Genomic DNA, 23,968 nt, shown 5'->3' with positions numbered 1-23,968 from the left:
ATACAGACAATATTTGATAAAAGCATCCCAGTAATCAGCTAAAACATTGAGGGCAAGCTTACAAGTGCGCTCGAGCGTAACCTTCGCTATAAGTAAAGTTTTTGCATGCGTCGGGTAGCGTGCATATTATAAATTGAAAGTAAAAAGTTTGCGCACAAGCAAAACCCGGTATGTGCTTCTCTGTGGATTATTTAAACATTTTTACAGTATCTATAATAATTTTTATTATTATTAATATTTTTAAATATTTTATATGTAATATTTCAATAATGCACCTTAAGATAACTAAGTTTTAGGTGCGCTAACCTGAGACCGTGTTAGATCTAAAGCGCGAAATCCAAAGCGCATTACACATATTTTGCATTCCTATGTTCATTACATAGAAAAATGTTGTTGTTTTTTATTATTAAATATAAATTTCTATATATATTTGATAATGTTAATGTAAAATATGAATAGATATACAGGTGTAGATATATAGATAACATTGGAATGTTAAATGTTTACAGTAAAACACATTATTAAATATCATTATAAAATTATTATTTAGACTATATATATATATATATATATATATATATAGCCCTTTACATACCAATTACTTTGGAACCCTTATAAATATTTTGTATTAATATTTATGTGCATATTTTTTATCAGATAGTGTTTATATGAATGTAACATTTGCATTCACTTTGCACCCTTAAATTAGCGCACCACTTGTAATCTAGCCTTTAAACATATTTTGTATGTATGTGGTACTTGTAAAGCACGGCTAATCACCAGTAAGGGTCTCAAGGCACTGCTCATTTTATCAACCTCGGGAGGATGACAGGCTGCGTGTACCTCGCCGGGGATCGAACCTGAAACCCTTGGGTTGCTACAGAGCTCAGCCACAGTGCCTTAGCATGCTGAGCTATCTGTTGCTTTTGTGTAAAAATTGCACTTGTCCCACACTCCCAAGGGAGGCCAAAAATCAAACATAGTAACGTAAGTTTTCTTCAAAATGGGGTTAAACATATAAATTCAAGCAATAGCACAATAATAAAATGCTTTAATACATATGAGCATTTTCTTTTTACACTTTTATGTCTTTTTTAATGTTCCTTTAGGAAGTCTGATAACCCAAAATCAGAACATTTCATTCTGATGCCCTAGTGATTTAGTTAGAGAGATCTTTGCGTGAAGTTAGGTAACATGGGGGTGGAGCTGGGCAAGTAGTGGGCGGGGTTGAACAGTGAGCTGGGTAGAGAGTGGCTGGTCAGAGGCGTGGCTAGGTAGCCCTCAGCAAACCAGGACTTTTAATAGGTTCAGGAGGAACACCAGACCCCAATACTGTGACAGTTCTGCAAAATACAGGTTGTTGGAAGCCCTGTTTTTGGCACAGCAATTTCTAGATGCCCATCAATTCTACACAATAACCATTGTATTAACATTTTTATATATATATATATATATATATATATCTTTATAAAAGCTGTAGGATAATTCTTGGATTCAACAGAAAGTTAAAAGACTGTAGACTCTACCTATTACAGTGGAAACTATAATAATATGTACATTCTGTTAAGGTTTATCTGAAATGATTAACTAAAGAAAGTATTTAGTAAATGAATAATTGATAGAATTACTGCTTATTAACTAGGGATAAGGAAAATAAAATCTGCAAATAGACATTTAAATGATAGAATGAGTGCCCTTGACTTTAATACTCTCGTTCATATGTATAAAAAGAGGAGCAGCGTAAAATCAGAGCATAATGCTTTACTATAACTGTTTCAAATAAGCAGTTGAGGGGGCATGCTGTCGCCTACAAAATATTTAGCAGTAAGCAACTAGGAAAAAAATAAAAATATTGTAAGGATCCTTTTATGGTCATGACAAACATTGATCGATAGACAAAATTAGAAGTCAGAATTGTAGTTAGTTTAAAAATCTAAAATGATCTTATATATATACAAGCACACACACACTACAGCACTGCATGGTTCTGTATTAAAGTGGAATGCAGTGATCTCACAGCACCTACCCAGACCTGGCCCTGAGAGAACTCTGTGACAGACAGTGAAACAGTGGTGCAGTGTGCAATTCAGTAAAAAAAAATATATTTATATATATATATATATATATATACCGTCTATATATATATATATATATATATATATATATATATATATATATACATAGTGTGTGTATATATATATATATATATATACACATATAAATATATATATATATATATATTTATTTATATATATATATATATATAGCAACTATAAATATATATATATAACCAGCTGCACCAACATTAATTTTAGCGCTAAGGGCAGACCAGGGGGCAATCGCCGCTTGCTCCCTGGCTCAGTCTATCCTGGTCACAGTGTGTAATTGAATATTACATTCAGTGTAGTGAAGTGTAACATCAGTTTGCAGTACAGTGAATGTCCATTTTCTGCCAAATATATTGAACATTTATGTAGACAGAGGAAATGTGGCAGACAATCATTATATGTAATGCATGTGCCTGTGCTTTTACCTATCACCCAGTATTAACCTATTGTTAACAAGAATACACGTTATAGCTGCAAATATACTGATACTAAAGGGCAGCATACAAAATACTACCGACAACACACAAGGTAACAACTTTGTCTCTATTTTGAGACATTTGTCAGTCAATATTGCTATTTTAACCCTCTGCAGTACAGATGGAACCATGATATACAAAAGCAGGAAAGATCCCTGCTTACAAGAAGATATCTGATGCACCCATGAGGTGCCTAGCACTACATTACAATTAACAGAGGATGTGGTGACGTTAGATAGGTAGGTAATGCACCTCTGTACAATATTAATGTAACTGATCAGGCTGTGTGAGAGAAATAGCAATTCCCCAAAATTATAAATATTGTACTTAAAGGGACAGTACACTGTAAAATAGTTTTTCCCTTAATGTGTTTACAATTGCTTTTTTTGCCAACTGCAGAGTAAAAAATGTATGAAAAATAGCTTTTTAAGGCTTATTTGTGTATATTAATGCTCTGATTTTGTGTTTTGAAGCCACAACCTAATAAAATGGGTTGAGCTTGTAGGTATAATCTGATCTCATTACTGTATCACATTGTGCACATATACCTGCTTCTTTATCTTATATCTGTCCTTAAAACAATCACCAGTACTTTGAGAGAACAATGGAAAATCAACATTTTATTACCTTATCTCTGCTATAGCCCACTGGGGGTGTAATTTCTTCTGCTGGCTGTGTTTACAAAGCTTATCTATAGCTGGTACGCGCGGCCACAAACTTTCAGAATAGGTGGGGATACCACATGCTAAATTAACAATTTCAAATGCCAATATAAGGGTAAAGGAGCTACTTGTAAACAATTTAATACACTCCAGCAGTTAAAGTGGATCATTGGGAACAAATTAAAGGGGAGAAATTTTTTGAGTAAACTGTCCCTTTAATTTAAAAAAATTGGAAAAATAATGGGTTGGTACAAAGATAAGAGCAGTGAATGGGGGGGAATTTGCCAGGTATGTAACTCCCATACAAAAATATATGGCATCAGAAAATACTGTATATTAGCTTACCTGTTATTTGTTGTCATCAGCCCATTCCTTGTGGTCTCTAGTTACATTTTATGCTATTTGTGAACAGGTTAGGACAACTACATGTCCAGTTCAAACAAAACCAATAGATTGTTGAGTGAATAATTCCCATAACGGTAGAGCTTAGTTTAGGAATGTGGCATAACACAGTAAATATGTTTTTGTTTTTTTTAAGCGTTTATCTGGGACTTTTTTGTTCCACATATTTAAAAGACAGGTCCATTTTTCTACATTACATTGTATTGTTTTAAGGAAAGAAAAACACATTGTTGTTTCATAGCAACTAGTAATATTTCTACAAAACTTAGCTAGATATAAAATGATAAAAAAGCATTGTTTTTCAAGAAAACATAGCATAACATCTAATACTGTCACATGTTATACTGCACTACAGGCATAGGGGCTGATTTATTAAGCCCTGTATTGGCCCCAATGCCTCTGTTTCCGCGCGAGCCTTCAGGGTTTCCGGAAATAGGAATTAAGAAGCAGCGGTCTTAAGACTGCTGCTCCTTAACTCATACGCCTCCTCTAAAGCTGTGGACAGCAATCCGCCCGATTGCATACGATAGGGTTGATTGACACCCCCTGCTAGTGGCCAATTGGTCGCAAAAGTGCAGGGGCGGCATTGCACAAGCATTTCACAAGAAATGCTTGTGCAATGATAAATGCAGACAGCGTATGCTGTCGGCATTTATCAATGTGCGGTGGACATGATCGGAACAGCGGATCATGTCCGTTCGCACTTTGATAAATCAGCCCGAATGTATTTGCAGTAACTGAGCATTCATTTTAAAAACCAGAAAATAGTTTTAATTTATCCATTGCCCTATAACTAATGCATCCATGATATATGTCCAGGGGCGAAACTACAGGGGGTGTAGAGGGCGCAATTGCAACTAGGCCCCCAAGGGTGGGGGCCCAGCTTAAAAAAAAAATCTTTTTTTTTTTTTTTTAAATAAAAAACGTTGACCTGCCACTGCCTGCACTGATATCTTGTGAGTGTGACATGATGCTTCACTAGTGTCTCTGACTACAGGGGTTAGTCTTTCTGTTTTACCCATTGGTGTTTATGTGTGTGTGTTTATGTGTGTATGTATGTATGTGACTGTGTATGTATTTATGCATGTATGTGTGTGTGTGTATGTTTGTGGAACCAGCAAATTACAGACCTTGTTACTACAGCATGGGGGGGGGGGTAAACAGTGTCACTAAACAGTACCACTATATACAGTACGGGGGGACTGGACCATGTCACTGACTACTGTGGTCACTTTATAAAGTACTGGGGCGGGTAGGGTCAGGCCAGCCATCTTACCGGCAGATTACAGACTGTGTCACTGACTCACTATATACAGTATTGGTGGGTTAAACAGTGTCACTATGTGCAGTAATAGGGGGTCAGACCATCTCACAGACTGTGGGCACAGGGTACCTCCTTTTGCAGACATGTAATCTGATTCACTTTTTTTCTGTGTTAAATGTTAAAAAAAAAAAAAAAGATATCTATCAAATTCACTTTTTGGGGTGGGGGGCCCTTCTTAGATTCTTGCACCTGGGCCCTGTGAATTCTACACCTCTGTATATGTCTAATGTCTGAGAATCTTTTGTAAGCAAGGTGGAGCTGTGAATTGCTTATAATGTTTGAATTTAGATCACTAGTTTTCATGCAAGTTCTCTTTCCAGTGCATAATAGTACATTTAGATGAGTATATTTTCCCAACAAACAGGGTTAAAAATAGCCTCAAATCAAAACAGCAGTGTTTTCTAGAAGTATATTTTGCAATGAATATGTATTGCAAAAAATATTAGAACATCCCAATATGGAAAAGCTTAACTTTCCTAAAAACTTAAAGGGATAGAATAGTCAAAATGAAACCTGCATGATTCAGATAGGGAATGTAATTTTAAGACACTTTTAAATTTACTTCTATTTTCAAATGTGCTTTGCTCTCTTAGTATCCCATGTTGAAAAAGAATGCACACATATCCTACACAAGTAGAAGCTAGCAGCTTATTGGTGCCTGCACACATGTATCTCTTGTGATTGGCTAACTAGACGCGTGCAGCTAGCTGCCAGTGTTCCTTCAGCAATGAATAACAAGCGAAGGAAGCAAATTTCATAATATGAGAATATTGGAAAGTTGATTAAAACTGTATGGGGTTTCCTGTCCATTAAACCCTGAAAACTTCACAAAAGATTAGATCCTATATGATCTATAGTTTGGGCATTAAAGCTTTATAACTGGAACAGTCCCTCCCATCTTTCTAGCTGCACATGACCTGTTTACAGCCAAGTTTAAAGGACATATTTCCTGTTGACCGTCATATCCTATGGTATTTGTGATCCAACCCTCCCTCCAATGATTCTCTTTGTGTCTATCGTCAGTGTATCAATCTCTAGCACATCATCTTACAATTCATCACTATATGTTGTGGGGGGCACAACACTTGTTTCTTGCCCTCCTTCTCTTTAATAAAGTCCTTCAGGTTTTGGTATCAGGTATGAGGATGATACCCATTAATTAATTAATTAAGTTGTTCATTCATTATTTAAGGAATATAGAACAATTGTATCATGCATATGAAAGAGTACTATGTAAACATGCTAAAATATTTTTTGGATGACAAATGTAAAGTTAAGACTTTTTATTTTGCAGCGCATGTCTGTGTAAAACTGGTCCTAAAGGACTTGTGGCTTACTGGCTGATAAGCAGAACTTCTACTGCTTTATTGGTGTATACTCCTTATAAGTATAAGACAAAAAAATGTTCTCCGTACAAGAGCATCCGTTTTACAAAACAACTGCATATCAAAATGCCATATATTAGAAACAAAGATAAAGGATGACTTCTGTATTCTTTAAATTAATCTTCCAAATCTAACAGCCTAATCCATCGTGTATAGATTCATCTTGAATTACAGCATTATAACAGTTACTTGACGTATTTAAAGGTTGTTTTTTTGGGGGGGTTTTAAATAAACTGCTGATATATATGTATATATATTTTTATATATATATATATATATATATATATTTACCTGTATATATATTTTCAATTTTGAATGACCTGTATAATTTTGTGCACTAGGTTTCATACTGAGGATACCCATATTCGGTTCTCCTGCTGACACTCAGTGCTTTGAAGATGCAATTTATTGGGAGGTATGCGATTGATCATGTGTTTAAAGGGATATTAAACACTTTAAGATTGCAATATAAAATGTATTATGTTTAGTAAAAAAAATAACAACAAACTTTGCAAAATACCTTCATTTTTTTCCCTCTACTTTTCCTGTAATTAAATTATGAAAATGGTTAAATTGGAAGTGCAGACTCCAGGCCTAACAGTGCTATATTGTACACAGCCATTGGTTGCACACAGTAGTCACTCAATTAAAACTGTCCTAAATTGGCCTCAGCAGACAAAAGCAATCCTAGATTACAACATGTTGAAAAATTTTACAATCATTTTTTTCAATATTTAAACAACTACTATTGTAATTTAAAAAAATATAAATTAGAACTAAATGGTGAATTTTGCAAAGAATGTTACCTAGTGTTTGTTTAAAAAAAATGTTTACAAGGGTAAGTGCTTGCTTTACATCAGAAATTGCAGAAGGTGAATTATGACTACATGTCTGTGCTTAGAGGCATATTAAAGTAGCCTCTGGTGGGTAGGATAAGCTTTTTACATTTACATTTTGAGTTAATTTTATATTTATTTGTAAAACAAAAAGGCAAAATATTATGGGCAAGATTACGAGTGGTACGCAAAATATCGCTTACGTGAGCGCGATATTTGTGCTCTAGTCAGTAATACCAGCGCATGTAAATGTGTGCTGGTATTACAAGTAAAGCACAATGCAAACTCGTCCTGGCGTTCACATTGCATGGAAGCTGTCTTGGAAAGCAGTATAGATTATTGCCAGTAGATGGCAGCTAAACTTAAGTTATTGAGGAGTGTTTCCAAAATTAGCAATGCATAGAACAATCGCCTGTATATCTATTAGAACTGCAGAGACCAATAGTTCACCAACTAGCGCTAAACATGAGAGAAGATAGTATGAGGATAAATGCATGAAGTGTTCGTTAGTTGGATTGTGTGTAGGTCTGTGTTTAAAATATTTTGAATAAAAGATCAAAAATGACAGAGAACTGACAGAGATTTTTTTTTTCTTTGCAAATGTACATAACATTTTCCTATAGAGTCCAACCCTGTATTCAATATGCAAATATTGCATTTAACATAGTGAAATTTAATATTTTTTCAAACAAGAAGAAATGTTAATTATTTTGTCTTCTTTGAGATATATTTTTCACTAGTTTTGGAAAACCATAGTAATAAACAATTACTGTAGTGGATATTCACACGTTTGCTCTCTCATTTGCGCACAGGTTCCAGAAGAAGATGGACATACTCATGTGATTGTAAATTCAGATGACCATGAACAACAGACTCAAGCATAGACCTTTACCCTGGGAAATAAACAGGAGGATATTCATGGTGGTCTACTTGACTACTGGACCACTGCTTCAAGCTGGTGACCCATAAATGTGAACTTATCCAGTGGTGGGATTCAGAAATTTTAGCAACGGGTTCTCTTATTTCTCTATATGATACAAAAAGTTAGGACATTTGCGTTGTGATATTAGAACTTTCACACTTCCAGCCTCACTGGTTTAACGCCTTAAAAACAGTTGTCTATATCAAATGACAAGACTGTAGCATGCATTGATTGAAATAAACCTAAAGGAGCAATTTCCCATACATTTTACACTCTGATGCTGGTACAACAAGAAATTGGAAACACATTAAGGGAAAAACAATGTCACAGTATACTGTCCCTTTAAGGAAGATGGCATCACCCAACCACTGGTTCTGGAGAACCTTGGGACATTTTAGGAACAGGTTTTCAAGAAGTAGTGAGAACCGGCAGAATCCCACCACTGAACGTATTCCATTATCAAGACCTTAGGGAACGGGGTACAGAACTACCTGCAGGTTTTTTAAAGTGTACTTATCTCTTGCTGACAGTAATAACCTGCAGCTACTTCCTTTATTTGTAGACACACTCATTTAACAGAACTGAACTCTAATGTTGCATGACTAAAATATTTTTTATATAACTCACTTTTATTTTTTATGTAATAGTTTTAGTATATTATTCAACAGCAGCTTTTTGACTTGGAATATAATGGGGGCTTTTTTTTTATGAACAACAATACTTAACAAGTTAATGCTAGATTGTAACATGTTTAGTTTTTAACTAAACTAAAAAAAACAACACATTTTTTGTATGAATGTATACAGCAGGGGTCAGCAACCTTGGAACTCCAGATGTTTTGGAACTACATTTCCCATGATGCTCAGCCAGCCTAAATAATGTCTCAGCATCATGGGAAATATAGTTCCAAAACATTTGGGGGTGCCATCCCAGAGTTTTTGGAACTACATTTAACATGATGCTCATTTAGCCAAAAGAGTGTCTCAGCATCATGGGAAATATAGTTCTAAAACATCTGCGGGTACCAAGGTTGCTGACACCTGGTGTACAGCAAGTTTTCTAGTTATTTGTTTGTGATTGATGTGAACTAGTAGTATTTCTCTTGTGCAGTACAAGAGACCTATTAAATGTGCTGTTTATAATAACAGTGGTTGGTATTGTTTGTTGCTACCAATTTTTCTTGGTATTTTTGAATGGCGGAGACAGATTGTGAAGAAAAACGTTTAACAAATTGTTATGATAACTGTAACCGCAAACACAGTAATATATTAACATAAGCAGAACCCAGTTGGTTATTGCATGGGGAAAGTTCTATAAAGTGCATATAACCTGTTTGTTGATGTTTTGGTATGACAAGACCTGTTTGCATTTTAGCATGAGGGGAACTCTATCCATGCTTTGCGTGAACTAAAAAAAATAATTCCAATTTTAACATTACAGTTAAAATAGAAAGATACGTTGATGATATAAATTCCAAAGTGTTGCTATTTGCATTTTTTTATACAGGAACTAAGATGGTTCATTTGAAAATAAGGATAAAGGTTTTTGGTTAAAGGTGCAGTATTAAAATGTTAGAAACTTTTCCATTAATAATCTGCTGTTTTGAGATACTCACATATAGTATTAATAATAAAACAGATAATGTAGACAAAAATAGGTGTTGCTAATAGGTTATTGAGCTGTGAAAGCCAAGAACCTTCTACTTAAAATACCAGCATGGGCCTTTCAGCATTCCTGTCAGAGGTAAATTCAGAATTTGTCACATGGTGATAACATGTGACTGAAAAGGAGTCTCGAATTAGAAAAAAATGACACCTGCCCAGACTTCAACATTTTATTGTCTTAAATTTATTACATCAAAGTGTTTATCGGCACCAATGGTAGACAAATCATAAAAATGCATGTTTAAACGCCTATGCCTAGAAGTACTTAGTGCTGCCCACTTCCTTAGTCAAATGAGAAAACACTATTTAAAGCTAAACAGGACTCTCTAGGTACAAATCCATCCAAACAGTTGCTCTAGATAGAGAGTCAGATTAAAAAAAAATAAACGTTAATAAACTTCTGTAGTCAATCAGGCCTGCAAGTGACAAATTTTAGAAACATTAGTGAACCATAATATACTAAAGCCAGAAATAGTAGTAATTGAATTAGATAAAGTACAAACAAGAACAGTTGCTATACAGAACAGTATATTTTATTACTATATTTTATAACAGTATTATGGTGTAAAAGGTTAAAGAAACAGTAAACATTAGATTTTCATGATTCAGATAGATGTAATTAAACAAATTCCCAATTTACTGCTATTATCAAATTTGCTTTGTACTCTTGCTATTCCTTTTGAAGTGTAAGCTCGGGAGCAGGAATGCACTACTGGGAGCTAGCTGAGCACATGGGTGAGCCAATGACAAGAGGCGTATATGTGCAGCTAACAATCACCAGCTAGCTCCCAGTGGTGCATTGCTGCTCTGGAGCCTACCTAGGTATGTTCTTCAACTCAAGATACCAAGAGAACAAAGCAAATATGATATTAGAAGTAAATTGGAAAGTTTAAAAATGTTTATCTGATTTGTGGAAGTATAATTTTGATTTTTACTGTCCAGTTAATGAATCTGAGAGCATTAACATCTGCTCAAAGTATTAAGAAAGATATATCATGACTCTGTCTTAAAAGAGAGTGGGTCAGTCAAACTTCCACAGTCAGTAGCAACCGATTGTTAACCAATAGAGGAATAGGAAAAACATAATTTATGCTTACCTGATAAATTTATTTCTCTTGTGGTGTATCCAGTCCACGGATCATCCATTACTTGTGGGGAAATTCTCCTTCCCAACAGGAAGTTGCAAGAGGATCACCCACAGCAGAGCTGCTATATAGCTCCTCCCCTAACTGCCATATCCAGTCATTCGAACAAAACTAGCCGAGAAAGGAGAAACCATAGGGTGCAGTGGTGACTGTAGTTTAAAATTTAGACCTGCCTTAAAAGGACAGGGCGGGCCGTGGACTGGATACACCACAAGAGAAATAAATTTATCAGGTAAGCATAAATTATGTTTTCTCTTGTTAGGTGTATCCAGTCCACGGATCATCCATTACTTGTGGGATACCAATACCAAAGCTAAAGTACACGGATGAAGGGAGGGACAAGGCAGCTACTTAAACGGAAGGGACCACTGCCTGTAGAACCTTTCTCCCAAAAATAGCCTCCGAAGAAGCAAAAGTATAAAATTTGTAAAATTTTGAAAAGGTATGAAGCGAAGACCAAGTCGCCGCTTTGCAAATCTGTTCAACAGAAGCCTCATTTTTAAAGGCCCAGGTGGAAGCCACAGCTCTAGTAGAATGAGCTGTAATCCTTTCAGGGGGCTGCTGTCCAGCAGTCTCATAGGCTAAGCGTATTACGCTCCGAAGCCAAAAAGAAAGAAAGAGAGGTTGCCGAAGCCTTTTGACCTCTCCTCTGTCCAGAGTAAACAACAAACAGGGAAGATGTTTGACGAAAATCTTTAGTCGCTTGTAAGTAAAACTTTAAAGCACGGACTACATCCAAATTATGTAAAAGACGTTCCTTCTTTGAAGAAGGATTAGGACACAATGATGGAACAACAATCTCTTGATTGATATTCTTGTTGGAAACTACCTTAGGTAAAAACCCAGGTTTTGTACGCAGAACTACTTTATCTGTATGGAAAATCAGATAAGGAGAATCACATTGTAAAGCTGATAACTCAGAGACTCTACGAGCCGAGGAAATAGCCATCAAAAACAGAACTTTCCAAGATAAAAGTTTGATATCAATGGAATGAAGGGGTTCAAATGGAACTCCTTGAAGAACCTTAAGAACCAAGTTTAAGCTCCATGGAGGAGCAACAGGTTTAAACACAGGCTTAATTCTAACCAAAGCCTGACAAAATGCCTGGACGTCTGGAACCTCTGCCAGACGCTTGTGCAAAAGGATAGACAGAGCAGAAATCTGTCCCTTTAAAGAACTAGCTGATAATCCTTTATCCAAACCCTCTTGGAGAAAGGACAATATCCTAGGAATCCTAACCTTACTCCATGAGTAATTCTTGGATTCACACCAATGAAGATATTTGCGCCATATCTTATGGTAGATTTTCCTGGTTACAGGCTTTCGTGCCTGTATTAAGGTATCAATGACTGACTTGGAGAAGCCACGCCTTGATAGAATCAAGCGTTCAATCTCCAGGCAGTCAGTCTCAGAGAAATTAGATTTGGATGATTGAAAGGACCTTGTAGTAGAAGGTCTTGTCTCAGAGGCAGAGGCCAAGGTGGAAAGGATGACATGTCCACCAGGTCTGCATACCATGTCCTGCGTGGCCACGCAGGCGTGATCAAGATCACCGATGCTCTCTCCTGTTTGATTTTGGCAATCAGTCGAGGGAGCAGAGGAAACGGTGGAAACACATAAGCCAGGTTGAAGAACCACGGTGCTGCTAGAGCATCTATCAGCGTCGCTTCTGGGTCCCTGGACCTGGATCCGTAACAAGGAAGCTTGGCGTTCTGGCGAAACGCCATGAGATCCAATTCTGGTGTGCCCCAACGATGAACCAATTGAGCAAACACCTCCGGATGGAGTTCCCACTCCCCCGGATGAAAAGTCTGACGACTTAGAAAATCTGCCTCCCAGTTCTCTACACCTGGGATATGGATCGCTGATAGATGGCAAGAGTGAGTCTCTGCCCAGCGAATTATCTTGGAGACTTCTAACATAGCTAGGGAGCTCCTGGTCCCCCCTTGATGGTTGATGTAAGCCACAGTCGTGACGTTGTCCGACTGAAATCTGATGAACCTCAGGGTTGCTAACTGAGGCCAAGCTAGAAGAGCATTGAATATTGCTCTTAACACCAGAATATTTATTGGGAGGAGTTTCTCCTCCTGAGTCCACGATCCCTGAGCCTTCAGGGAATTCCAGACTGCACCCCAACCTAGAAGGCTGGCATCTGTTGTTACAATTGTCCAATCTGGCCTGCGAAAGGTCATACCTTTGGACAGATGGACCCGAGATAGCCACCAGAGAAGAGAATCTCTGGTCTCTTGATCCAGATTTAGCAGAGGGGACAAATCTGTGTAATCCCCATTCCACTGACTGAGCATGCATAATTGCAGCGGTCTGAGATGTAGGCGCGCAAATGGCACTATGTCCATCGCCGCTACCATTAAGCCGATTACTTCCATGCACTGAGCCACCGAAGGGCGCGGAATGTAGTGAAGAACACGGCAGGAATTTAGAAGCTTTGATAACCTGGACTCCGTCAGGTAAATTTTCATTTCTACAGAATCTATCAGAGTTCCTAGGAAGGAAACCCTTGTGAGGGGTGATAGAGAACTCTTTCCATCGTTCACTTTACACCCATGCGACCTCAGAAATGCCAACACTATGTCCGTATGAGATTTGGCAATTTGGAAGTTTGACGCCTGTATCAGGATGTCGTCTAGATAAGGGGCCACTGCTATGCCCCGTGGTCTTAGGACCGCCAGAAGAGACCCCAGAACCTTTGTAAAAATTCTTGGGGCTGTAGCTAACCCGAAGGGAAGAGCCACAAACTGGTAATGCCTGTCTAGAAAGGCAAACCTTAGGAACCGATGATGATCTTTGTGAATCGGTATGTGAAGGTAAGCATCCTTCAAATCCACTGTGGTCATGTACTGACCCTCCTGGATCATAGGTAGGATTGTCCGAATAGTTTCCATTTTGAACGATGGAACTCTGAGGAATTTGTTTAAGATCTTTAGATCCAAAATTGGTCTGAAGGTTCCCTCTTTTTTGGGAACCACAAACAGATTTGAATAAAATCCCTGTCCTTGTTCCATCTGTGGAACTGGATGGATCACTCCCATTATTAGGAGGTCTTGCACACAGCGTAAGAATGCCTCTTTCTTGATCTGGTTTACAGATAATCTCGAAAGGTGAAATCTCCCTTGTGGGGGGGAAGCTTTGAAGTCCAGAAGATATCCCTGAGATATGATCTCCAACGCCCAGGGATCCTGAACATCTCTTGCCCACGCCTGGGCAAAGAGAGAAAGTCTGCCCCCTACTAGATCCGTTGCCGGATAGGGGGCCGTTCCTTCATGCTGTCTTAGAGGCAGCAGCAGGCTTTCTGGCCTGCTTGCCTTTGCTCCAGGCCTGGTTAGATTTCCAGGCCGGCTTGGATTGCGCAAAAGTTCCCTCTTGTTTTGTAGCAGAGGAAGTTGATGCTGCACCTGCCTTGAAGTTTCGAAAGGCACGAAAATTAGACTGTTTGGCCCTTGATTTGGCCCTGTCCTGAGGAAGGGTATGACCCTTACCTCCAGTAATGTCAGCAATAATTTCCTTCAAACCAGGCCCGAATAGGGTCTGCCCCTTGAAGGGAATGTTAAGTAATTTAGACTTTGAAGTCACGTCAGCTGACCAAGATTTAAGCCATAGCGCCCTACGGGCCTGGATGGCGAATCCAGAATTCTTAGCCGTTAGTTTAATCAAATGAACAATGGCATCAGAAACAAAAGAATTAGCTAGCTTAAGTGTTCTAAGCTTGTCAAGTATTTCAGTCAATGGAGTAGCTGTCTGAAAGGCCTCTTCCAGAGACTCAAACCAGAACGCCACAGCAGCAGTGACAGGAGCAATGCATGCAAGGGGCTACAGGATAAAACCTTGTTGAATAAACATTTTCTTAAGGTAACCTTCTAATTTTTTATCCATTGGATCTGAAAAAGCACAACTGTCCTCGACAGGGATAGTGGTACGCTTTGCTAAAGTAGAAACTGCTCCCTCCACCTTAGGGACCGTCTGCCATAAGTCCCGTGTGGTGGCATCTATTGGAAACATTTTTCTAAAAATAGGAGGGGGGGGGAACGGCACACCGGGTCTGTCCCACTCCTTAGTAATAATTTCTGTAAACCTTTTAGGTATTGGAAAAACGTCAGTACACACTGGCACCGCGTAGTATTTATCCAGTCTACACAATTTCTCTGGCACTGCAATTGTGTCACAGTCATTCAGAGCAGCTAAAACCTCTCCAAGCAACACCTGGAGGTTCTCAAGCTTAAATTTAAAAGTAGACATATCTGAATCAGGTTTCCCCGAGTCAGAGACGTCACCCACAGACTGAAGCTCTTCCTCAGCTTCTGCATATTGTGACGCAGTATCAGACATGGGCCTTAAAACATCTGCACGCTCTGTATTATGTCTAACCCCAGAGCTATCGCGCTTTCCTCTGAATTCAGGCAGTCTGGCTAATACCGCTGACAGGGTATTATCCATGATTGCCGCCATGTCCTGCAAAGTAATCGCTATGAGCGTCTTTGATGTACTTGGCGCCATTTTAGCGTGAGTCCCTTGAGCGGGAGTCAAAGGGTCCGACACGTGGGGAGAGTTAGTCGGCATAACTTCCCCCTCGTCAGAATCCTCTGGTGATAATTCTTTTAAAGATAACAGCTGATCTTTATTGTTTACAGTGAAATCAATACATTTAGTACACATTCTCCTATGGAGTTCCACCATGGCTTTTAAACATAATGAACAAGGAGTTTCCTCTATGTCAGACATGTTTATACAGACTAGCAATGAGACTAGCAAGCTTGGAAAAAAAAAAAAAGTTAACAAGCAATATATAAAAAAAAAAAAAGTTACTGTGCCTTTAAGAGAAACAAATTTTGCCAAAATTTGAAATAACAGTGAAAAAAGGCAGTTAAACTAACGAAATTTTTACAGTGTATGTAACAAGTTAGCAGAGCATTGCACCCACTTGCAAATGGATGATTAACCCCTTAATACAAAAAAACAGATTAACAAAACGAAAAATACATTTTTTAAACAGTCATAACAACTGCCACAGCTCCTACTTTTGAAGCCTTTTGAGCCCCTTCAGAGATGTCCTATAGCATGCAGGGGACTGCTGAGGGAAGCTGAATGTCACAGTTTGTAATTTTAACTGCACCAACTGTAACTTTTATACTATAACAGTGGAAAGCCTAGGCAAAAATAAAGCCAGCCATGTGGAAAAAACTAGGCCCCAATAAGTTTTATCACCAAAGCATATATAAAAACGATTAAACATGCCAGCAAATGTTTTATATTGCACATAAATCAGAGTATATACCTCTGATAGCAAGCCTGATACTAGTCGCTATTAAATCACTGTATTTAGGCTTTAACTTACATTAATCGGGTATCAGCAGCATTTTCTAGCAAATTCCATCCCTAGAAAAACTTAACTGCACATACCTTATTGCAGGATACCCTGCACGCCATTCTCCCTCTGAAGTTACCTCACTCCTCAGACATATGTGAGAATAGCAGTGGATCTTAGTTACTTCTGCTAAGATCATAGAAAAACGCAGGCAGATTCTTCTTCTAAATGCTGCCTGAGATAAAATAGTACACTCCGGTACCATTTAAAAACAATAAACTTTTGATTGAAGAAAAAACTAACTATATTTTACCACTTTCCTCTTACTACCTCCAGCTATGTTGAGAGCTTGCAAGAGAATGACTGGATATGGCAGTTAGGGGAGGAGCTATATAGCAGCTCTGCTGTGGGTGATCCTCTTGCAACTTCCTGTTGGGAAGGAGAATATCCCCACAAGTAATGGATGATCCGTGGACTGGATACACCTAACAAGAGAAATGTAAATTATAAATAAAAAATTATGTGGACTAGTTAAGCTTATAGCTCCAAAATAATTCAGAAAACAAATGTTAAAAAGCAAAAGCTAAAACCTATGTTACCCTCACAAAATTGGACTACAAGGGCATAAATCCTCTTTTAACAATAATAATGTATAGCATTTATCAGTGGCATATAAAAGAGTCTTCCACCCAATCAAGAAACATTAATATAGCCATAGGTATTAATCATTAATTAAATAAATTATACAAGGTTCAGCGCTATATATGGCTAACTGTAATGGGGAGCCAATGGAATGGATAGACATGGGGAGCCATGATTAAAATTTTACCCTGGTGCCAGTAGAGCTCAGTATCATATATAAGGATATTTTATAACATAGTGGAAAAATGTTACACACCGGCCTTCAATAACATTTCAGGACAGAAAGCTACATTCACTTTATTTTGCTTATTTTTTTGGAGTCAGAGGACATTTCCATATTTCTTGGAATAAAGTACCTACTCAAAATGTGTTTCTTTTTTGTGTTTATTCTTTGTATATTTCATTAGCATACAATAAACACGATAATACGTTTTTTATGACTTATTGATGATTTCTGTTGGACTGAATATCACTAATCAAAAGACAAACATTGTACACACTCAGCAGCAGTGAATTAACAAGATTTATTGATGAGAATTCAAATAAACAATGGTTGCACCAAACTGTTGATGGGAAGGGACCATGAAAAGTAGAGTGATTTGGATAGGTGGAATCAATAAAGAAAGAGTGCAGACGAAAGGAGAAGCAGAGAGGTGAGGCATTAAAGAGAAAAGTGGTCAGTGTCAGGTGGGAGGATGGATAAGAGAAATAATTAAAGAAGAAGAGGAGAGAAAGAGATATACAGTAATTAAAGGGACACAGGGGCATAACTAGACCTCACTGTGCCGAAAGGCAAAGACTGTGGTGCCCCCCCCCCATTCAACAGTGCCCTTGTTTGGCTGTTTGCAATCAACAGAAGCTAATCAGGAAGCCACATAGAAGAAATAAGAGCTGCTTCTCTGAACCTGTGGATCATTCTTCCCCCTGGTTAGTCTCTGCTAGAGGATGTGCACATCCTGTAAAAATATGGTGACAGTTGTTTTTGTGCAAGGGGGCACAGAAAGAGGCCGGACATAATGCAGGTAGAGCTTAGGCCAGAGACGCCCTTCTATCGGTTAGGGTCCAGTCTCAAAAGTTCTGAGAACAGATTAATGCCTTGTTTGCCATAATTGTTTTTTTTTATTGGTCAAACTCCACCCCACCCCGCCCCCCACAATTTCCTTATTTGGAGTAGCCAATCTGCTGGAGAAGACAGGGATTGCCTGCCATTGTGAAAACAAAATCTCCATTGTTTGGCCTCAGCAGAAGTGATAAGATAACAAACTGCAAAGTAGTGACAGATATGTTGCAAGGTTAGGTTTGTAAAGTCTGCTATGTGCTCTTTCCATTTTCAAGAGTGGAAAAAACACAATATTTAGACTTATGTGACAGAAAGGGGGTGGGAGTAAATAATGAAAATATATACTTGCACAATTAAGAATTTGTATTACCATCTCAAAGATTACTGTCCCTTTAAGTGTATCCAGAGAAACAGATAAGGGGGAATATAAAAGCAAATGAGGCAGAGGAAGAAAAAAAGGAGGTGTGGAGAATGGAGCAGAGATAAACAGAAAAAGAGTATTATGGAGTAATAGAGGGCAAAGTCACCAAGAGGAGCGAAGAACTGGAAACCCATTCTAATGGCTTGAGCAATGGAATTATTACATTATTCTGAAGGACTTGGAAGTGATGTGTAAGAATTGAATGGATAGGAAAGTCAAAATTAAAGGGACATTAAGCACTAATATATTTTATAAGCATAGTATTGAGGTTATTCTGCCGCCTCCCTCTAGTCATGGGTACCGCCATGTTGAAATCTAGCTTTCACTGCCTTCCAGTGCTGATGTGTGTGCACGTGTGCATGAGCTCTCCGTCAGATACCAAAACTGCGGCTTCCATGATTAGAGGGAGGAGAATTAAATGTATTTAGTGTTTAATGCCCCTTTAAACTTACGTGATTCAGATAGAGTATGTCATTTTAACCCCTAGGCGCCATTAGGATGTTCCATGCTGTCCTAAAGTGCTGGGCTTTAATCCTGCTAGAATGGTATGGGACGTCCTAATTTGTGCTGCGTCCTGCTCCCACGCTGTGACAAAATGAGCACTTTCTCTGCTTACTCTCTAGCGTCACTGCGATCTGAGGTGAGAGAGGAAGAAGGATCAGTGCTACAAAGTATCCCACAGTACTAACTGCTATAATATAAACAAAAACAATTATATTTAAAAAAAATAACCCTTTGTAAATTGGGGGTGAAGTGGGAATTGGTGAGTGGGTTGAGGGATTATTAGCTAGGAGTTAAAAAAAACCCTCCTCTTTTGCATCATACTATACCGCATTAGAGGCTGACTCCATTCTCGCACGGGATTCAGAGAGTGACAACTTTGCTTTATCTGATAGTGAAACTCTAGCAGCATTAGAGCCACTAAGTGACACTTCTAGTGATGGTGCTCCCAGCAATTTCAGATGAAAATTGGCTACCACCAAACTTAACTGCCCCTGAAATACTCCCATTTACGGCAACTCAGTTTGTGAGCCAATAAATTATTTTAACCTGTTTCTCACTGACATTGGGCCAGATTATGAGTGGTGCGATAACAGTTGCACACGAGCCAAAAAAAAAGGGGGGGTTTCACTCGTATTATAAGTAGAATGTAAACGCTATCACTTGAGCGCAATTGTTAACATGCGTCGTGTTAGCGCGACCTCAAAGCTGTGGTTAACTGTTTCGCAAAACAAAAAAGTGTCATAAAACATATAAAAATAAATTACAAAGTACAGTTGCACTCATAATAACACCAGCTAATAAAAATATTTTTTACAAAATATTGCGCAAAAAAGTTATAAAGGCTCAAAGATATGAGATCTGAAGTGTCAGAAAAAAAAGGTAGGCATATATGTGTATATATATATATATATATATATATATATATATATATATATATATACAGTATATATATATATATATATATATATATATATATATATATATATATATATATATATATAGTGAATCCAGGTAGTGCACTCTAACTTGCCAACCATAAACTCAGACCAGGGTGCTTAGAGTAATATTCAATTAAATCAGATAATAAGCACTCACTGGATTTAAGCACAGCACACTTTTATTAGGCAGTGACGTTTCGGGGCATTCACCCCTTCTTCACCTGGCACCATTCTGAGCTAACAGAAATGAAAATGTTTTGGGCACTGACCATGGCAAAGGGTACAGTGAATAAAAACAGCATACGTTACTATTGGCACCAGTACTCCATCTTGGCTACACTTCTTTTCCCAGGGATTATGAAAAGGGGTAGATATGAACAGCTGCTGCGGTTTCCGCATTTTAATTATCATGCCAAGTGTCTCCCTAGAAGCGACCCCTTGCATGACAAGCTAAACAAGATAAGGCCTCTGATCAAACACCTGTCTGAAAATCCCTCATGAAATTTAAGGGAAGACTGCTTTCTTAAGGGACACTCAAGTCAAAATAAAATTTTATGATTCAGAAAGACCATACAGTTTTAAGACACTTTCCAATTTACTTCCATTATCAAATTTTGCACAGTCTTTTTATATTGACACTTTCTTGGAGAACAAGATCCTACTGAGCATGTGCACAAGCTCACGGGGTATATGTATACTAGTCTGTGATTGGCTGATGTCTGTCACATGATACAGGGGGCCAGCAAATGAGGGGAAAATACATTTGTCAGAAAAAAATCTACTGCTTATTTGAAATTCAGAGTAGGTAATAAATTGTTGTCTTTTTATTATGCTCTTGTTAATTATGCAATTCTACTGCATTACGTGGTCCTTCAAACAATTTATTCCATCTGAGCGTTCCTGCTATGGAAATAAATTTAATAAATTGTGTGAATGCATAGAGGTTATATCAGGGAATTTTGCATTAATGAAGATAAACATCCCCATCTTGATCCAACGGGTTGCCCGGATTCTATTGGCACAAATGGCAAGATGGGATCTCCTCCTACCCTTGCTGAACAAAGGCTACATCTATGGCTGGAAGACTACTATACAGCATAGATTTGTTTAAAATGTTATTTTGTTTTGAAACCCTAGCCTGTGACACAATCACATCATAATGAAGTTCTGGCCCTTTGGTACACTGACAAAAAAGATGTGTACATGCTGTCCACAATGCACAATGAAACTACAGTGCCAGTGTTTGTCAGGGAAAAGGATGCACAAATCCAAAAACCAACGTGCATTGTTCAGTACAGCAAATATATGGGGGGAAGTAGATTTAGCTGATCACTGCCTACAATTATATATTGTTTAGCGCAAGACAAAAGCCTGGTACAAAACATTAGCCATATACTTAATACAGATAGTAGTCTGTAATTCAAATGTGCTGTACAAAACAAGCAGGCACAAGGAAGCCATACACTTTCCTGGTATTTACACTAAAGATTGTATCAGATACTTTGTTTAAACAGACCCCCTAATCCTCCCACATTTGAATCAGACTGCAAAAAGTCACCCCAGAAAAACTGCAGTCTGATAGGAGGGACTCTAGCTACTATTTCCCTTCCTGCCCATCTCTACCTGGCCTACCAAAGACAAACATGATTACTTTAGAGACCATCCTGGAGTCATTTGATAATCATCAAAACTACTTTAAGTCATTTGCACATCATCAGACATCACCAGGCTTGTAAAGTCATAAGCTAAGGTAAAACATTCTGGGTGATGATTTCAGAATGATTAGCAGATTACCTTTCTGATTACTTCCCAAGCATTAACAGCGGGTGAATTATTATAGAGTCAACTCATACAAATATTTTGGCCTGTGGGCATACTTCAGGATGGCTTCTGATGACTATTTTGGAGTCATCGATTACTTCAGAATTACTTTAGGAAGATCATCCTTTTTAGCTAGGGTATATGTTACAGACTATTTCTGAATCTTCCATACAGAGTTAAACTATTAATTCAAATGGCTCTGTATGTCTTCTTGATTTATTTTATTATTCCTGACCTGTGCTTGTCCTGATTACACTTGGTCCTAACTTATTGGCTTGTTATAACGACTACTCTGACTTCATGGATCTCTGACTTTGGCCTGTCCCTTTTTACATTAAGTCCAGCCAATCTAAAGTCACGATAAGTAAGATACACAAAACAACTCAAAATATCTCATTTAGAATACCATGGGTTATCTACTTTTGCAAATGGTATGCAATGATGGGGGAAATCTTATTTCTGAAGGCTGCCATACTGTCTCAAAGGCAGAGAAGGCCCAGAAAATCAATGTGCTGAATTTCCATGTATTAAGACTGAAATGGGCAGGGGGTGGAGCATAGCTGTGCAGGAATATGGCTACACTTTGAAAAAGCTCCATGGCTTGTCATTAGTTTTAAACCCTAATCAAGTGCCTTGCCGGGAGAACTATCACCATCTAGATGTAAACCATCTACATTTAGCCTGTAGGAGCCTCTAAGAGCATACTCACACCTCTACCAAGTTTGCCACTAACAACAAGGAGTGATAACCAAATTGGGCCTTCCCGCCATGCACCATCTAGGAGCCCAAGTGGCGTCCAACCGGGAACTGGGAGCCAACCGCAAACCGATCGAACCAACGCGACACCTCATATCCAGAAGAAGTTGCGGTCAAACCTACTTATCACTCCAGAAGTCCATAGTGTAATGCTGCACACCTGATCCACGTGGCGCTGCTGCGATTGGGATACTAATAACACGGCCAGACTTCCTACTGACCTACAGTGAGTAACTAACGGTCCTGTAAAAAAACAAGAACAACGACTAAGTAGTTTAAAAGCTCCCACTAATCCTGACTATAACAGTTCTGCTCCACTATCCTAAGGCTGATGGTCACAGGAGCCCTTGCCGACCAGACCATTACTGCTAATGCAATAATAAATTAGGCTTGTGAACCCCAAACACTGCAGGCCAGTCTCACCTAAATAAGTGAACTTCTGTCTGCGCATCTCACTAGTATAGAGGAAGAGATAACTCAAGCACTATGGCACTGTTTACAAGGGATCCCGATAGAAAAGGCAACGGACCCACAGAGCACCAAACAGCAGATCTCACTCCTAACCCTTCCTAATCAGGAACCAAGTACGTCAGCTATAAAAAATCCTGAAGAGTGGACGATTGCAGCGACTAAGCCAATATCATCTTCCTGAGTTACAGCAGCAGCGGCAGCAATACACCATGGAAAATGAGGGAGCAACGACTTTGACTCCCTCCATGGGGCGGCCGACCATGGAGGGATCGGTAGACAATCTTTCAATAGCCGAGTGTATCACTGGTGATATCTGAAGACAGGAGACCGAACAACAGATGCTTTGGAAGCCGTGGCAGGCTACAGAGGAGGAAAGGATTATTCTTAAAAGAAGGATTGCACCCACAGAGATCGCAGATCAGAGGTCCATACTTACCCCAGTGTGCCGCGCCCAGCAGCAGAGACTAGCATAAGAGCTGGAAGATGGTACTGTAACATCTGAACAGGTGTGGGGTGAAGAGGACATAGAGTCACTAAGACAGTCATTAGAAACTCAGGTTCTGGCTCTCGTTCTTTGTTGCGCCACTTAATAGTTATGTTGGCTTTAGTTTCAAACCTATTGTTAGGATATTTATTCCATTTTAAAATTGATAAGACTTTACATCCTAGTTATTTACAATTCATATTTTTGTGAAGATATTTAGAAGTTAGATGCAATGTACATTCATTTACCTACCTTTGCTATAGTCCTGTACTGGACATTTGGTATTTTTGTTGCCTACCGCATGTAAAGTTAGTTGCGGTACCTTGCTGGCTCATGTACTTGAAAAATATAAATCTTTCTTTCTTGGATTATATAGTTGTTTAAGCTAAATTCAAACCCTAAGCTAATACAGGTTCCAATATACACTACTTTATATAAGTCCCCAACACCATTCAACTAGTACCCAGCTAATATTTGTTACCATTTATGTAATCATACTCCTATATCTTCACACCCAATTCACTATAATGTGTATTATGTGTCATACTGTTGTTGGTGAAAGACCTCATATAAGAGTTCTGTCTACCTCATATAAGAGTTCTGTCTACCTCATATAAGAGTTCTGT

General features: G+C 38.3%; 1 protein-coding gene across 1 annotated transcript in view; it reads left to right on the top strand.

The window, feature by feature from the left end:
- The window catches only part of RHBG (Rh family B glycoprotein), a 101,214-nt gene extending 83,894 nt beyond the window's left edge, over positions 1-17,320 (top strand). Inside the window, exons 9-10 of the mRNA XM_053705234.1 lie at positions 6,699-6,772; positions 8,006-17,320. Of these exons, the coding sequence (XP_053561209.1) occupies positions 6,699-6,772; positions 8,006-8,077 (146 nt within the window). The 3' untranslated portion in view covers positions 8,078-17,320. The remainder of the gene's footprint in view (positions 1-6,698; positions 6,773-8,005) is intronic.
- The last annotated feature ends 6,648 nt before the right edge of the window (positions 17,321-23,968 follow it).

Source organism: Bombina bombina, chromosome 1 (assembly GCF_027579735.1).
Source record: "Bombina bombina isolate aBomBom1 chromosome 1, aBomBom1.pri, whole genome shotgun sequence".
In the NCBI taxonomy this organism is placed as follows: domain Eukaryota; kingdom Metazoa; phylum Chordata; class Amphibia; order Anura; family Bombinatoridae; genus Bombina; species Bombina bombina.
Note: the sequence above shows the minus strand (reverse complement) of the source record. Positions and strands in the feature narration are given on the sequence as shown.